This window comes from Anolis carolinensis, chromosome 2 (genome assembly GCF_035594765.1).
Source record: "Anolis carolinensis isolate JA03-04 chromosome 2, rAnoCar3.1.pri, whole genome shotgun sequence".
In the NCBI taxonomy this organism is placed as follows: Eukaryota; Metazoa; Chordata; class Lepidosauria; order Squamata; family Dactyloidae; genus Anolis; species Anolis carolinensis.
Genome location: NC_085842.1, coordinates 19131230 through 19147399, shown reverse-complemented (window position 1 = coordinate 19147399; position 16170 = coordinate 19131230). Strand labels below are relative to the sequence as shown.

The window sequence follows — 16170 nt, the reverse complement described above, 5'->3', positions numbered from 1 at the left end:
CTTGGAAGTTTGAGTGTGTTTCGGTTAACTGGATTTTCATCTTAAAACTCTAATATTGGACATTGGACTTTATAATACTAGACTATATTTGACCTTTCCCAGAAGGTCTATTGATGGACTATATATTCTGCTTATTTTTGTTTTATTTCTTCAATTCTTTAATAAAGATATTAGATTGTTTATTGGCTTTGGTGTCTGGTTTCCAGTGCTCACGCAGCCTAGAGTATCACACTAAGACTGGTTTTCTTCATTCTCTTTCCTTGATTTAGGTCCCTGTTGCGCTATCTCTACCTGTGAATAACATACACATGACTGGAATTACCAATATGTTCCCTTTAATCTTCAAAGTTTGCCATCCTATAACTTCAGCTCATTATACAACCTTAGGGAATGGAGAGGACTGCCCCCTCCTCTCCATGAGAGCCCTCGGGGATTCAAAGGGGGCAGTCATGGCACTCCACGTCTCTTTTCCAGGGTCCTCCTTTCCTAATGTTTCTCTGAACTCATTCCAACTTGTTTCTATTATTCTTAAATCCTTCAAAACAATTATTCTTGGTTCCTTGAAACTACAAGATGAACCTCTCTCTTACCTGGGGCTTCTCCTGCTTCCTCTCCTCTGCCCGACTCAGGAGGAATCCTTCAGCCAAAGCCATGGCCTGGGAACTGGTCTCTGCCCCACATTCCCTCACCCAGTGCTCCATCTCCGCAGGAAGGACGGCCAGGAACTGCTCCAGGAGCACCAGGTCCAGCATCTCCGCCTTGGAGTGTGGCTCTGGCTTCAGCCACAGGCGGCAGAGAGAGTGGAGGCGGCTGCAAACCTCCCGGGGCCCCAAGGCCTCCTCATAGCGGAAATGCTGGACGTGCTGGCCCTGAAGGACTGGATGGAGCGGACTGCTCTCCCGGTCTTTCTTCCAAGAGTCCTCCCAGAATGCTTTATTGTTCTCTTCCTCAATAGTAGAAAAACATACTTCTAACTGGGAGGCAGCTGGCTCTTGCCCTTCCATCTTGGTTCTGCGCTTCTAGGCTGCCTTCAGTCTGGATGAAGATACATCCACCTCTTCTCTCAGATGACATTCAGAGTGAGAGGACTGGGAGAACTGGTGGGGCCTGCAAACCAAAGATGAACGAGCTCATGTGAATACTCTCAAGGGATAACGTTTTGTCATGAATCTTGAATTAAGGACCAAGGACCCGGGGCTAGTTTTCTCATGCAACATATTCACATACCCATCGCCAAGGCACTACACTTGGAAGGCTGGACAATGGGGGAATCGCCTAAGTAAGTAAGGAGTGACGTTACGAGTTAGTAGGTGTGATTTACAGACAGACTCAGTTCAGGGAACTGAGTACATGGAGGGGTGGGTATAATAATAATAATAATTTTATTTTTAAACCCGCCCCATCTCCCCAAGGGGACTCGGGGCGGCTTACATGGCGCCAAGCCCAGGCAAAACAGACAATATAAAACACAACAATAAAACAAATTGTAATGAAGTATGAATTTTTGGTTTACAGATGTTATGTTTAATTGTGTGTTTGTGTTTTAAAAGGGTAAGTATTACAGTTATTGCTTCTCTGCACTCAGAGGCTGGTTGCCATGGAGAAGTAGGCGGAGCCAACTGCCGGTTTGATGAAGAAGTGCAGAGTTTAAAAAAGGGTTTTCAGTCTGTGCTCTGATGAGGCACAGGAAAGATTGATCCTAGGTTGAGGGGATCAAGGGAGACTCAATTGGTCATTTTGAGTTGGTTTAAAATAAGTTTGGGGACTTATTTTATGTAGTCTGTGTCCTAGTAAGGAACAGAGAATCTGTGATCGTATATCACAGGGGTGACTACGGTTTAAAAGTGGCAGAGGATGAAGTTCTGACTACTTTAAGTTAAAGAAGTGACACTTTAGGGAGTTTGACTCATCTTATTCTAGTATTGTAACTGTTAATGAAAGGGCCTCCAAGTGAGAAACAACAATTGTAACCACTAAGCTCTGTGCCTGAATAAACTTGTTATTGTTCCTCCAACATCTAAGTCTCTATCACATATATATTATAAACTAAGTTATGCTACCATCTAAATAATAATAATAAGAAAAACAGTCTCCTCTCTGAGTCTTTGGTAGCTGCATCTTTGCAAATTAGTGGCAGCGGTGGGATAAAACGTGGGGCTGCCTTTGAAGACTGTTCAGAAGCTTCAATTAGTCCAACGGGAGGCTGCCAGGTTAATAACTGGAGCGGCGTACAGGGAGCGTACCACTCCTCTGTTATGCCAGCTCCACTGGCTGCCGATTAGCTTCCGAGCACAATTCAAGGTGCTGGCTTTAGCCTATAAAGCTCTAAACGGTTCTGGCCCAGCTTATCTGTCCAAACATGTCTCCCACTATGACCCACCTCGAAGCTTAAGATCGTCAGGTGAGGCCCTGCTCGCAGTCCCATCAGCCTCACAGGTGCGGCTGGCGGGGACGAGAGACAGGGCCTTTTCAGTAGTGGCTCCCCGTCTATGGAACGCCTTCCCCATTGAAGTCAGGCAGGCTCCCTCCCTCCTGTCTTTCCGAAAGAGAACAAAAACATGGTTATGGGACCAGGCATTTGAGCATGAGTAGCAGCAAAAATGAGATATGAATATGTGACCTACTGACAGACCCCACCTGGACATTGAAAGTGCCTTAAATGTATATTTAAATGTATAATTATGTATATTTTTAATGTATATTCTTAATTTTATTGTAATTTTTAATCTTGATGGATTTTTAAATTTGATGAAAACTGTTTTTGATGTGTATGCTTATTTTGTAAGCCACCCTGAGTCCCCTGATGGGTGAGAAGGGCGGGGTAGAAGAAATGTAATAAATAATAATTAAATAAATAACCTAAAAGAACCTTAGACGTTATTTAGTCCCTTACAATTTGGTGGCAGTCGTTATTAGTCCTCCTTTATACAAATCAATCAACAATAAAGCAAGCCATAAAACAAACAAGATCATACAAAACAAACATGCTTGATAAAATCCTGGGTTGGCTCCTAAAAAGAACTGGGCCATAAAAGTGCTAGTAGTATCAGATACAGTCGGGGAGAGGATGATACAAAACCATTATCCTATTAAAGTGTTGGGGAAGACATAAACAAAGGAGACTATGGCCGGCTAAAGGAATAAAGGTATGGAAATAATACAAAAGAAAGCTACAGTCTGGGAGTAAAATTATGAATGTTATTGTAGCGGAACCTTCGTGCTACGGTTCTTGTTGGCGCAGTGGAGGAATTTGAAGACGGACAACTGAAGGAATTTCCCAGAAAGCAGTTTTATTTCGCTAATGGCCACTAGGGGTCCCCCTAGCACAAAGTAAGTGCTTCTCCAGGGGAACCGACCAGTGGCATGCTGAGTGAACATTTATACACACTACAGGGTTCGGGTTATGCCCGCCCACAAGCAAATTCATTGGCTTAGAGTTGTGACGCTGCCCAATCAGTGCTGACCAGCAGGCCGGCTGCACCCTTTTGTGCCGTGCTCACAAATCTTTCAGAGCGCCTGCGTACGCATGCGCTGTTTGTTTATCTTTAGCTTTCATTTCCTCAGAAACACATGATTTCCCAGAAGTCACATGTTTCTGTGAGTTTATGCACCCGGGTCGCTAGCTGTCGCCATCTCTGCCCATATATGGTATTTCCTGGGGTTCCTTAACCTCCCGCCTCACTCCCCCATTTTCTTTTTGCGAAGCGCATGTACAAAAGCTGAAGCAAAGCATTATGGTTCCATCCAATCCCGCTTGGCTTGGAGTATGGCTATCTTTTTTTCAGGTAAAGATTGTGTGACACACCTAGTACACATTTGCATCATTATTGGAGTGCAACACATAACTATGAGAACAATGAACAATCCTAAAATCCCTACCAACAATATGTTCTTCAACCATTCTATTGAGGGTAACCAGCTAGTCACCCAGGAGAAGGGAGACCAACCTTCTATCTCCTGGACATTATTGTAAATTAACTTTTGTAATGACTCGATGTCATCTTCAATAGTATTATTCAAGTTATGAAATTTCACTACACAACGTCCTCTAACCATGGCGCATAAGCCCCCCCTGGCCGCCAGTAGGTAGTCAAGGGCCAACTTATGCTGTAGGGCCATCTGGCTGATTTCTTCTACTTCAGACTGGATTTCCCGGAAAATTTTACCAGTGGCATTTATGGACTTTTCAAGGCGGCAAGTCAGGCCTAGAACACTTCTACGGTTTGCTTGAGCTACAATCCCTGGGTAAGCACCCAGTGTCAACAAGCCTGTGATCAGGCCTCCTCCTACACGGGAGGCTTCTGAACCTGACAGGGCCTTGTTGATAATGACCTCATCCGAGCATTCTGGTCCTAGAGGGCCTGTTTGCACAATGTCCCGTTTCAGGCGCTGATGCCCTTTGTGTAAGACCTGAACTGGGAATGTCAAATAACCCACACCGACACACTGGTAGTTGCCGGGGTGATAATTTGTGGCCCATTTATCAAAGAAAAACCATAGATTTGGATCCCTAATTTGCCATAACGGACAGAGGCTTTTACCTAGGCTCAGTTGGGTTAATTGTTGCAGTATGTTCATATAAGATTTTAGGCCCTCAATAGAATCATTCACACTAAATGTGGGATAATCTGGATACATGCTAGCCCACTCGGTTGCGGTTAGATTTAATCGTGAGACATAAGATGTATTAAATCGTCCATGTAGATAGAACCGGTCTCGACAATGGGAATAATTGCCTAATCGGGAAAAGAACGCCTGCCTAGTTCCCCAGTGTTTCCACTCAGAATTCCATATTCCCGATCCTCCACAACAGAAGCACAAACCCCTGGTGGAGGTATGGTATCTAAACCGTCGAAACCGAGTTTTATTTATCCTTTGCGGTATGCTAGAAAACACGGTAGGTGGACCCTCCTGAGCCTTGGACAATCCCTCCAACACAATCTGTGGTTCATCAATTAAATCGGGAAGAAATGAAAAATCTCCTACGGTGAGGGGGTGTTCATATATTAATGCTACCTCTTTCCCGTGCTGCTCAAACATATAATTGGCATGTTCTTTTATCCAATTCCCATGTGCTCTTTTTCCAAAAGAGAGAATAAAACTCAGCACAAATAATATACCAAACACAGTGCGCTTTCCTCCCCTCCTCATAGCTTGTCTCCCACTTTTTCCTCTCAAAATGTCTAGCCACCATCTCCCGGAGAGCGCCTTTGTTGGGCCATGCTGCGACATACTTGACCACCGACGCTCCGTTGCACCCGAAGGGATCAGCTTCATGGCCTTGTTGACCCCTTAGGGAGTTGCCGGATGATCCTGAGTCTCAGGTCCTCACCAGGAACTCGCTCCGTCCGCCACTCCTCAGGTGCTAGTTTTACACGGGTGTAATGTATCCACGGCTTAATCTCCTTCACCTTCACTGCAGTGGGGGTAGACAGGAGCACAACATAGGGTCCTCGCCACTTGGGTCCCAATGGCTCAATCTTCCAATCCTTGACCAGAACCTCGTCACCTGGTGAAAAACAATGTAGAGGTGTGGTAGGGAATGGTGGGTTCAATTCAGAAATGTATTTTTCTAACTGCTGCATTTGTCTGCCCAAAGCCTGAACCTGGGCCAATGTCTGTTTCTCTCCTATGAGGTGCTGCTCAGCTCCTGTCTCTAAGGCTCCCTTCAAGTTCAAAGGGGGTCGTCCATAGAGTCTTTCAAAAGGGGAGAGTCCTGTCCGTTTGTGTGGTGTACATCTGATTCCTAATAATGCCATGGGCAAAACCACCGTCCACGGCAATCCTGTCTCTTGGCAAAGTTTCCCAAGCTGAGCCTTTAATGTCCTATTCATTCTTTCCACTTTTCCAGAAGATTGGGGTCTATATGCACAATGTAACTTCCATTTTATGCCCAAAATTCTACATAATCCTTGCACAGCCTGTTGAATATATGCGGGGCCATTATCTGATCCAATTTCTAAGGGTATGCCAAATCTGGGAATAACATCTTTCATTAGAGCTCTTGACACCTCTACAGCCTTCTCAGTTCTTGTAGGGTAAGCTTCCACCCATCCTGTGTATGTGTCCACGAACACCAGTAAATATTTGTATCCTTTGTATGGGGGCATTTCTGTAAAGTCAGTGACTAAAGCTTCAAAGGGTACCCCACCCACATGTTGGACTCCTGGTGGCTTGAGGGGTCCTTCTCTGGGGTTATTTTTGATACATGTCCAGCATCTTCGGGCTGCTGCTGCCGTTAGGCTATGTAATCCATCGATATACAACTGTCGTCCTAGCAGATTTGCCAATGCCATTTTTCCTAAATGTGTGTTTTGGTGCATGTGTTGGACTAAGTGCCATGCCAAGTCCTTAGGGACGTAGACACGGGCGTCTGGCATCACTATGAGTTCTCCTGACCACTGACCCTTCTCCTTTAAGGCCCATTCTTCTTCCTCTGGTGTATATGTAATGTTATGTTCAGTTAATTCTACCTGTAGGGCCATTACCTGATGTTCAATATAGGGCAGCCTAGCTGCCTCTTTGGCTGCCAGATCAGCCTGCCTATTTCCTTGCACTACGGGATCGTCTCCACGTTGGTGCCCTTTACAATGCATCACAGCCACCTGCCTTGGCTTCCAAACCGCCTCCAGGAGATCCACAATCTCTCCAGCATGTTTCACGCACTTTCCTCCAGACGTGAGGAGCCCGCGCTCCTTGTACAGTGCTCCATGTGCGTGGAGGGTGGTGAAGGCATATTTTGAGTCTGTGTAGACGTTAACCCGCTTTCCGCTTGACAATTCCAACGCTCGGGTCAGGGCAATCAATTCGGCCTTCTGGGCAGAAGTCCCCAGGGGCAGTGACTCTGCTTCCAGCGTCTCTCCCCCCCACCGAACAACCGCATAACCTGAGTGTCTTTGATTATTTTCCATAAAGGAGCTTCCATCTGTGAACAGAGTGTCGTCCACCTTAGTTAGTGGCACATCCTTCAAATCCGGTCGACTGGAGAATACCTCATCCATCACCTGGGCACACTGATGGATCGTGGTGTCTCCTGGAGTTGGGAGCAAGGTGGCCGGATTCAGAGTGGAGCAAGTCTCCAGGGTCACCAGTGGGTTGTCACACAACAATCCCTCATATTTCATTAACCTCTCACTTGTGAGCCAGCGCGGTCCCTTAATGTCTAACAGTGCCTTAACGCTATGGGGCACCTTAACTGTCAGTGGCTGTCCTAGGGTCAATTTATTCGCTTCTTTGATTAAATCTACTGATGCTGCCACAGCCCTCAGGCAAGGTGGCAATCCACGAGCCACTGTGTCCAATTGCTTTGACAAGTAGGCAATCGGCCTTTGCCATGAACCTAGTGGTTGGGTCAATACTCCAACCGCTGTTCCTTCCCGCTCTGCAGCGAACAGAGTGAATGGTTTTTCCAAATCGGGCAGTCCTAATGCTGGAGATGACATCAATGCTTCTTTTAATGCCTTAAATGCCTGTTGACATTCTTCTGTCCACTCAAATGGATCTTCTCTTCCACCTCTCGTAGCCTGGTACAGTGGCTTAGCCAACACGGCGTAGTTGGGGATCCACTGTCTACAATATCCTGCTGATCCCAAAAATTCCCGCACCTGTCGCCGGGTACTGGGAGTGGGGATGGCACAAACAACTTCCTTTCTTTCAGCTCCTAACATCTTCTTTCCTTCGGTCAGATGGAACCCCAAATATTTCACCGTGGGACAGCACAACTGGGCCTTTTTCTTTGACACTTTGTAACCCTTTTCTTCCAATGTCTTGAGAAATCTCAAAGTATGCTCTTTACAGCCCCCTAGTGTCCGGCAAGCGATAAGCAGGTCATCTGCATATTGAAGCCAAATTCCCTCTTCCTTAGGTATTACAAAATCCTGTAAGTCTTTGGCCAGGGCTTGACCAAAAATGGTCGGGCTGTCCCGGAACCCCTGAGGAAGGCGTGTCCAAACATACTGGGTCCTTTGCCCTGACTGCTGAGATTCCCACTGGAAAGCAAAGATCGGTTGGGATACAGGGGCCAATCGAATGCAAAAGAATGCATCCTTTAAATCCAATACAGTAAACCATTTGGCAAATGCTGGTACTAGACTCATCATGATGTATGGATTTGGCACTACCGGGGTTAGGGGAACGGTGACTTGATTTACAGCCCGCAAATCTTGGACTGGGCGATATTCTCCTTGTCCTCCTGGTTTCTTGACTGGGAGCAGGGGCGTGTTCCATGGGGAACTGCATGGTACCAATATCCCATGCTGCAGAAGTCGCTCTAGATGCTTTCTGATCCCCTGCACTGCCTCTCGACTGACGGGATACTGTGGCTTGCATATGGGCCCCATTCCTCTTTTCACTTCCACCACCACCGGTGGAACATATTTAGCTAATCCTGGAGGATTATCTTCTGCCCACACTAAAGGAGTCTCATGCCATGGCCATTGTATTTCTTCAGTAAAAATCCTAACTTGAAACAGTCTCCATTCCTCTTCCATGGGAAATGATAGCTCCACTTGTCCATTCTTCATGAACTGGAGTTGTGCTTGTAATTTTGATAAAATGTCCCTTCCCAATAAAGGGACTGGGCAGTCTGGGAGATATAACATCTTATGCTTGACCTGATGTCCGGCCAGATTGCAGGTGCGTTCCTTAAGGAAGGGGCACTTCTGGGTCTTCCCAGACACCCCTATTACTTTCGTAGTTTCCCGAGTTGGTGGACTAATTTTTGTATTTACTACTGATTTTTCGGCACCTGTGTCCACTAAAAAGTCCAATTGTTGGTCCCCGATTTCAAGTGTGACCATCGGCTCCCCGGGGTCCAACAAAACAAGAGCCTGGCTTCCTCATTCCTCTCCTCCATCCATATCTTCCCATTCTTCTTCCATCACAGCTGCTGCAGCTATCACCTCTCTTGCAGGAAAAGGTACGTAGTTCCCACGTCCTCTTCCCCTTCCTGGGTTTCTTCCTCTCTCAGGCCTTCCTCTTTCTCTCGGTCCTTCCTGACTTCCTTCTCTTCCTTCTGGGCATTCACCTTTCCAGTGTCCAAACTTCTTACATTTAGCACATTGGTCTCGACCTAACCTCCGAGGGGGCCCCCTTCTTCCTCCTTGTCCCCCTCTGGCATATCCTCCTCTTCCTCTCTGTCCACTTGTACTTTGTTCCATCATGGTAACTAATGCTTGGTATTCCTGCTTCTTCTTCCTGTCCTTCTTCTCTTCTTCTACCTGGTCCCTCGCCATATAAACTTGATCTGCGAGTGCCAACAATTCATTCATAGTCTTTCCTAGAAATCCTGGTTGCTTTTGAATCTTTCTCCGGATGTCAGGAGCCGCTTGACTGATAAAAGACTGTTGAATCGCCCTCCTACCGTTTTCATCCTCCAAATTATACGGGCTATACTTTCTATATGCTGCCTCCAGCCTTTCCAAAAAGGCTGTTGGTGACTCAGATTTTTCCTGTACCACTCCCTGAATTTTTACAATGTTGACGGGTCGCGGCGGGCCCCTCTTTACCGCTTCTACCAATATACGCTGGAATCCTTTCAGTCTCTGCAAATGTCCTTCTTCTGCGGTGTCCCATTGGGGATCTATTTCCACAGGAAACCTCTGTGCTCCCCACTCGGCTGCATCACCATCTTGTGGGGCACCAACCTGGGCTATGGCTACCCCATTATTCAACACTGCTCTTCTCTCCTCTGATGTGAACAACATATTCAACAATTGTCTGCAATCTTGCCAGGTGGGATTATGGGTTGCCATAATCCCTTCCAATAGCCTAGCCATAGCTTGGGGTTCTTCACTATAAGGTGGAGTATTATTTTTCCAATTCAAAATGTCACTACTACTGAAAGGCACTACCTGGTATGCTTGAACTATCTCATTCCTGTTGTTTATCACAGGCACCGTTCTCAAGGGCATCTGGAGGGCCGGTCCGGTCGGTGAATCACCAGACCACACCGGAGCTCCATGTCTCCGAGTTTGTGCCGGAGAAGCATCACTGGGCATCCGTTGTGACTTCTTCTTTTCCTTTGTTTCCTCCTGATATTTTTCTAGGCTAGGATAGTGTTTCTTGGCCGCTTCGGTTGACTCCGAAGAGTAGGGTGGGGGTCTCGTTCCTAGTGTGGGGGCTGTTCCCTGGGGTGGGGGGGGCGGTGGCAAGGGTGGCGGCAATAATTCCTGTTGTCTAGCCTGTACACTCAACTGTAAATCTGGGTAGTCCTCCTCATTGGATTGGAAAACTTCCTTCTTTTTCCCCTCCTTCTTCACCACCATACATTTGCCATTCCTGCACTGTCGAACCCAACCTGGATCTTCTCTAACTACCCGTTCCCACGTAGCAATATAGACCCACTGGTTCGGATGATTCACAGCACAATATTCTTCCACTGTTCGGATCAGTTTCAGATCCCACGTTCCTTCTACTTGCCAACCTAAACCAAAATCTGGCCATTCTCCCTGACACAAATTTCTCAGTCTATAATCTCTTAGGTCCCTTGGATTCCCTGCTACGGCTCTGCTAGCAAAAGAGCCAAAATTATCTAAGATGCATTGTAAGGGAGTGGAGCTCTTTGAATTTTTCCCTCCCATCCTGCCTAATAGAGGGGACTGTCCTGGCCTGGGCACCTGGCCACTCACGGCATGCGTCAGGAAACACAAGACAGAACCCCTTTCTACCTCCCTGGGAACTTTTTTGTCCCTCCCAGCGCTGGCGTTCCCTTAATATCTCATGCAAACCCCTATACTTGCCAGATTTCTGTAGACGTCGGACCAACCTTCGCCCCTGGGCTTTTTTCCCCTGGATCCTTTTCCTCCTAGCCGGTTTCTGTGGAACCTCGCTGATGTTGCAGCTCTCACCGTCAGTCGGCGTTGGCATCAGAGGCAAGCACCGCAGCCGGTCGTGTAGTATTCAGGGGCCCCTTCTCGTCTCACGGTAGTTGCCTCAGGCCCCCACCGCTGAGTTGAGGCCGTCCCGCCAACGGGATCCGTCTCCAAATCTCCTGGCCCGTCTTATAGGAAAAAATCACGTCGGGGTCACCAGAAAATGTAGCGGAACCTTCGTGCTACGGTTCTTGTTGGCGCAGTGGAGGAATTTGAAGACGGACAACTGAAGGAATTTCCCAGAAAGCAGTTTTATTTCGCTAATGGCCACTAGGGGTCCCCCTAGCACAAAGTAAGTGCTTCTCCAGGGGAACCGACCAGTGGCATGCTGAGTGAACATTTATACACACTACAGGGTTCGGGTTATGCCCGCCCACAAGCAAATTCATTGGCTTAGAGTTGTGACGCTGCCCAATCAGTGCTGACCAGCAGGCCGGCTGCACCCTTTTGTGCCGTGCTCACAAATCTTTCAGAGCGCCTGCGTACGCATGCGCTGTTTGTTTATCTTTAGCTTTCATTTCCTCAGAAACACATGATTTCCCAGAAGTCACATGTTTCTGTGAGTTTATGCACCCGGGTCGCTAGCTGTCGCCATCTCTGCCCATATATGGTATTTCCTGGGGTTCCTTAACCTCCCGCCTCATTATGAAAGAACATTACAGTATATACTTTTGAAAACCTAATTGTTTCCATGCATGTTGAAGTCATACTACATCAGTGCAGGAATTGGAGAGCATTTCTAAGGCTCTTTTTGCACAGCCATATAATCCAAATTATCAAAGCAGACAACCCATATGCTTTGAACTGGGTTAAATGAGTCTGCAGTTCCATATAATCCAGTCCAAAGCAGATAATCTAGATTTTATATGGAGTCCTCGTGGACAACAAGTTAAACATGAGCCAAGTGTCCAGAGGAGGGCAACTCAAATGATCAAGGGTCTGGAGAACAAGTCCTATGAGGAGCGGCTTAAAGAGCGTTTAGATCAGGCCTGGGTCAACTTGGGCCCTCCCTCCCTCCAGGTGTTTTGGACTCCAACTACCGGCTGTTAGGAATTGTGGGAGTTGGAGTCCAAAACACCTGGAGGGAGGGCCCAAGTTGGCCCAGGCCTGCTATAGAACAATACCGTCTCCTAGCAACCAATATGCTTCAGAGAGTGGCACCTTCTTCCTCGCGAAGCCCGCTCTGACTGGACGACTCTGAGGAAGAGGACTGGCGGGGCTTCAGTCACGTGACGGGAAGCGGAAGCGGAAGTCCTGCTGAGGAAGCCACTTCCAAAGGGGACCCCCAGAAACATCCCTTCTCCCGTGAGAACCCCGGAGGCGAATAGGATGAGAAGGACGGGTGAGGCTGGCAGGGGAAGGGAAGGGTGAGAGGACGACTCTAATGGCCACCCCAATGCTAATTCTGTCTCGCTAATTATAACACTCACACCTCTCCACAAAGGATTCCCCCAGGCAGGACGCAGCCAGGCTTTGAAGCTGCAAGGCTATTAAATGCTAATCATGTGATTAATTGCAACATTCACACTTGCCTCCAACAGGCAAGAGTTCTTTCTCCCACCCTGGACTTTCCACAGATATATCAACCCCACTTGCCTAGTTTCCAACAGACCTCACAACCTCTGAGGATGCCTGCCATAGATGTGGGCGAAACGTCAGGAGAGAATGCTTCTGGACAATGGCTCTACGTCCTAGAAAACTCACAGCACCCTAGTGATTCTGGCCATGAAAGCCTTCGACAATACGACAGCCACACTTTCTTTGACAGACAAGGGTTCTTTCTCCCAACCTGGACATTCTACCCTGGTAATAATAATAATAATGAGGAGCCCCTGGTGGTATAGTGGGTTAAAGCCTTGTGACTTGAAGGTTGGGTTGCTGACCTGAAGGCTGCCAGGTTCAAATCCAACCTTCGTAACTACTCCACAGATGGCAGTCCTGGTCTGCGGCAGGTACTGGCTTGTTTAGGAGACTCTCCTCTACAGTTCCATTTGGCAGGAAGCCTTAGCACTGAACGGTTGTGTTGTTAAAGTGTAAAGTATGGAACCCTGCGCAGATGGTCGGTCAATGCAACTTAAGCAACGTGCAGTCACTGAATTCTTGACAGCAGAAGGTGTCACCCCAAAGGAGATTCATCAGAGAATGCAAGCTGTTTATGGTGATTGTGATGATGTGAGTACTGTGCGTCGTTGGGTGAGTAAGTTTAAAGATGTTGAGGTGGGAACATCTGACTTGCGTGACAAACAAAGAGTTGAACATCCTGTGACAGCAACGACCGAGTTTCACAGGCAAAAGGTTGACAGATTGATTCAGGACAATCGTCGTATCTCTCAGAGAGAAATTTCAAGCATCATCGGCATTTCACAAGAACGTGTGGGTCACATTATTGCTTTGCTTGGCTATTGGAAGATCTGTGCACAATGGGTACCCAGGATGCTGATGCCTGAAATGAAAGCACACAGACTTGAAATTTGCCAGGAACTCCTCTCATGTTACGAGAATGAAAGTGACGCCTTTCTCCTTTGGGGTGACACCTTAAATATGCTTTTCTGTGGGCAAGCAGATGGCAACTACTGGATGGCATTATGTTCTGTATCAGAAACTAGAGCTGATGTGGTCAGCTGCTGCTGCTCAGTCGCATAGTCGTCTCCGACTCTTCGTGACCTCATGGACCAGTCCACACCAGAGCTCCCTGTCGGCTGTTGCCGCCCCCAGTCCCTTCAAGGATACCGTCCATCCATCTCACCCTTGGTCGGCCTCTCTTCCTTTTTCCTTCCATTTTCCCCAGCATTGTGATCTTTTCCAAGCTTTCCTGTCTTCTCATGATGTGGCCAAAATGCTTCAGCTTTGCCTCTAATATCCTTCCCTCCAGTGAGCAGCCATTGGGCTTTATTTCCTGGAGGATGGACAGGTTGGATCTTCTTGCGGTCCAAGGCACTCTCAGGATTTTCCTCCAGCACCAGAGTTCAAAGGCGTGTATCTTCCTTCGCTCAGCCTTCCTTATGGTCCAGCTCTCGCAACCATAAGTTCCTATGGGGAATACCATTGCTTTGACTAGGCGGACCTTCGTTGCCAATGAGATGTCTCTGCTCATGATGATGTCTCATCATGATGTCTGCCCTCCTCCCCTTCCCGGGCGGTGAAAGAACGAGGCTTCGCCGCCCGGGGAGGGGATCCCCTCCTCCCCTTCCCGGGCGGTGAAAGAACGAGGCTTCGCCGCCCGGGGAGGGGAGGAGGGGATCCCTCCTCCCCTTCCCGGGCGGCGAAAGAACGAGGCTTCGCCGCCCGGGGAGGGGAGGAGGGGATCCCTCCTCTCCTCCCCGGGCGGTGAAAGAACGAGGCTTCGCCGCCCGGGGAGGGGAGGAGGGGATCCCTCCTCTCCTCCCCGGGCGGAGAAAGAACGAGGCTTCGCCGCCCGGGGAGGGGAGGAGGGGATCCCTCCTTCCCTTCCCGGGCGGCGAAAGAGAGAGCCACAAGGCCAGGGCGCACTGGTCGGGTGGCGGGGCACCGTCAGAGCGGTGCCCCACCTCCCACCCAGCCTGACGGCGCCCCCCGGGACCTGCGCCCGAGGCGGCGTCGTCACGTGGCCTCTATGGTGGGGCCGGCCCTGTTGCAATGACAGCGAATGGTCTCGCAAAACCCTCTTATAGTGCCAAGGCAACTAGGAAGTCGGGAGGTGAGAACTGACTACCCACAAAAGGCGCAATAGCAAGCCTTCTTACTGCTGCTTCTCCTCCTCCTCCTTCTCCCTGAGTGAAGCCATTCCATGTGGCACCTGGAAGTAGGGCCTTGGTGTCTATATTTTTAGGCCTGTTCCTAGGGTTATTTAAGGTGCTGATTCAGAAAATTGCATTGGATAGACCACATCAGTTCTAGATTATTAAATATGGTTTTCTGTGGGCGAGCAGATGGCAACTACTGGATGGCATTATGTTCTGTATCAGAAACTAGAGATGATGCGGTCAGCTGGTGCTGCTGAGTTGCATAGTCATTTCCGACTCTTCGTGACCTCATGGACCAGTTCACGCCAGAGCTCCCTGTCGGCCGTTGCCGCCCCCAGTTCCTTCAAGGTCAACCCAGTCACTTCTAGGATACCGTCCATCATCTCGCTCTTGGTCGGCCTCTCTTCCTTTTTCCTTCCATTTTCCCCAGCATTGTGATCTTTTCCAAGCTTTCCAGTCTTCTCATGATGTGGCCAAAATGCAGCAACTTTGCCTGTAATATCCTTCCCTCCAGTGAGCAGCCGGACATTATTTCCTGGAGGATGGACTGGTTGGATCTTCATGCGGTCCAAGGCACTCTCAGGATTTTCCTCCAGCACCAAAGGCGTGTATCTTCCTTCGCTCAGCCTTCCTTATGGTCCAGCTCTCGCATCCATAGGTTACTATGGGGAGTACCATTGCTTTGACTAGGCGGACCTTCGTTGCCAATGAGATGTCTCTGCTCATGATGATGTCTCATCATGTACTGATCCATGTAGTTTTCATGGCAAGAATACTGGGGTGGGTTGCCATTACCTTCCCCAGGGATCGTATTTAGTCTGACCTCTCTGCCATGACCTTCCCGTCTTGATGGCCCTGCACGGTATAGCTCATGGCATCATCGAGGCGCTCAAGCCCCAGCACCACGTCATGGTAACGATCCTTTGCATGGGGGATGCGGTCTATCCAATGGAATTTTCTGAATCAGCATCCCAAATAATCAGACTGAATCTAAAGTTGACCAAAAACTGATTTGTAATCCTTTTGGTAGTTGTCCCTTGTCAAAGTGGTCCCTGGTCAAAAAAAGGCTGGGAACCACTGTTCTGGAGGGTGCTCTATGGCTGTCTCGAACTCTCATAATTTCAGTGTAGCACGTTGGATTATGCACTGTATTCTAGATTATTCAGGATGTCCTTTGCAATCCTTTAGTGAGTTTCCTTGTTATCCACCCAGTGGAAAATGAGGTTGCCAGGCTGAATATGAGAGCTTTTGGAGTTTTCAGAATCATCAGTAAAATTTTGTCAGATGATATTGCGACTTGTCTCTCCCTTTGCATCCTTATCAACCTTTTAGCTAATGCAGCCTTTTCAAATATGACTTGTTATGTGCTGTTTGGGGCTGTAGGAATGGCAATGGGGAAGCATTGCGCTCCTTTTTCTGTAAGTCAGGCATGGGCAAACTTGGGCCCTCCAGGTGTTTGGACTACAACTTTCACAATTCCTAACAGCCTGCCCATGCCTGCTGTAGCTGGCTGCAGGTTTTGCAGGGGGTGCATCTTGTATTCAATTTCTCAACCGTTTTGGAAAATTCAATGAATG

General features: G+C 48.1%; 2 protein-coding genes across 2 annotated transcripts in view; both read right to left on the bottom strand.

The window, feature by feature from the left end:
* The window catches only part of LOC100552354 (zinc finger protein 629-like), a 46422-nt gene that overhangs the window by 11783 nt on the left and 18469 nt on the right, over nucleotides 1-16170 (bottom strand). The window contains exon 7 of the mRNA XM_062969291.1: nucleotides 591-1019. Within this exon, the coding sequence (XP_062825361.1) occupies nucleotides 591-1019 (429 nt within the window). The remainder of the gene's footprint in view (nucleotides 1-590; nucleotides 1020-16170) is intronic.
* On the bottom strand, nucleotides 8700-11510 carry LOC134297018 (uncharacterized). Its single transcript, XM_062973459.1, has one exon. The coding sequence runs from the start codon at nucleotides 10578-10580 to the stop codon at nucleotides 8838-8840; it is 1743 nt and encodes a 580-aa protein (XP_062829529.1). The 5' UTR covers nucleotides 10581-11510; the 3' UTR covers nucleotides 8700-8837.

Excerpts from the sequence above, each read along its gene's own strand:
- LOC134297018 (XM_062973459.1), bottom strand. The coding sequence starts at position 10,580 with ATGGGAGGGAAAAATTCAAAGAGCTCCACTCCCTTACAATGCATCTTA.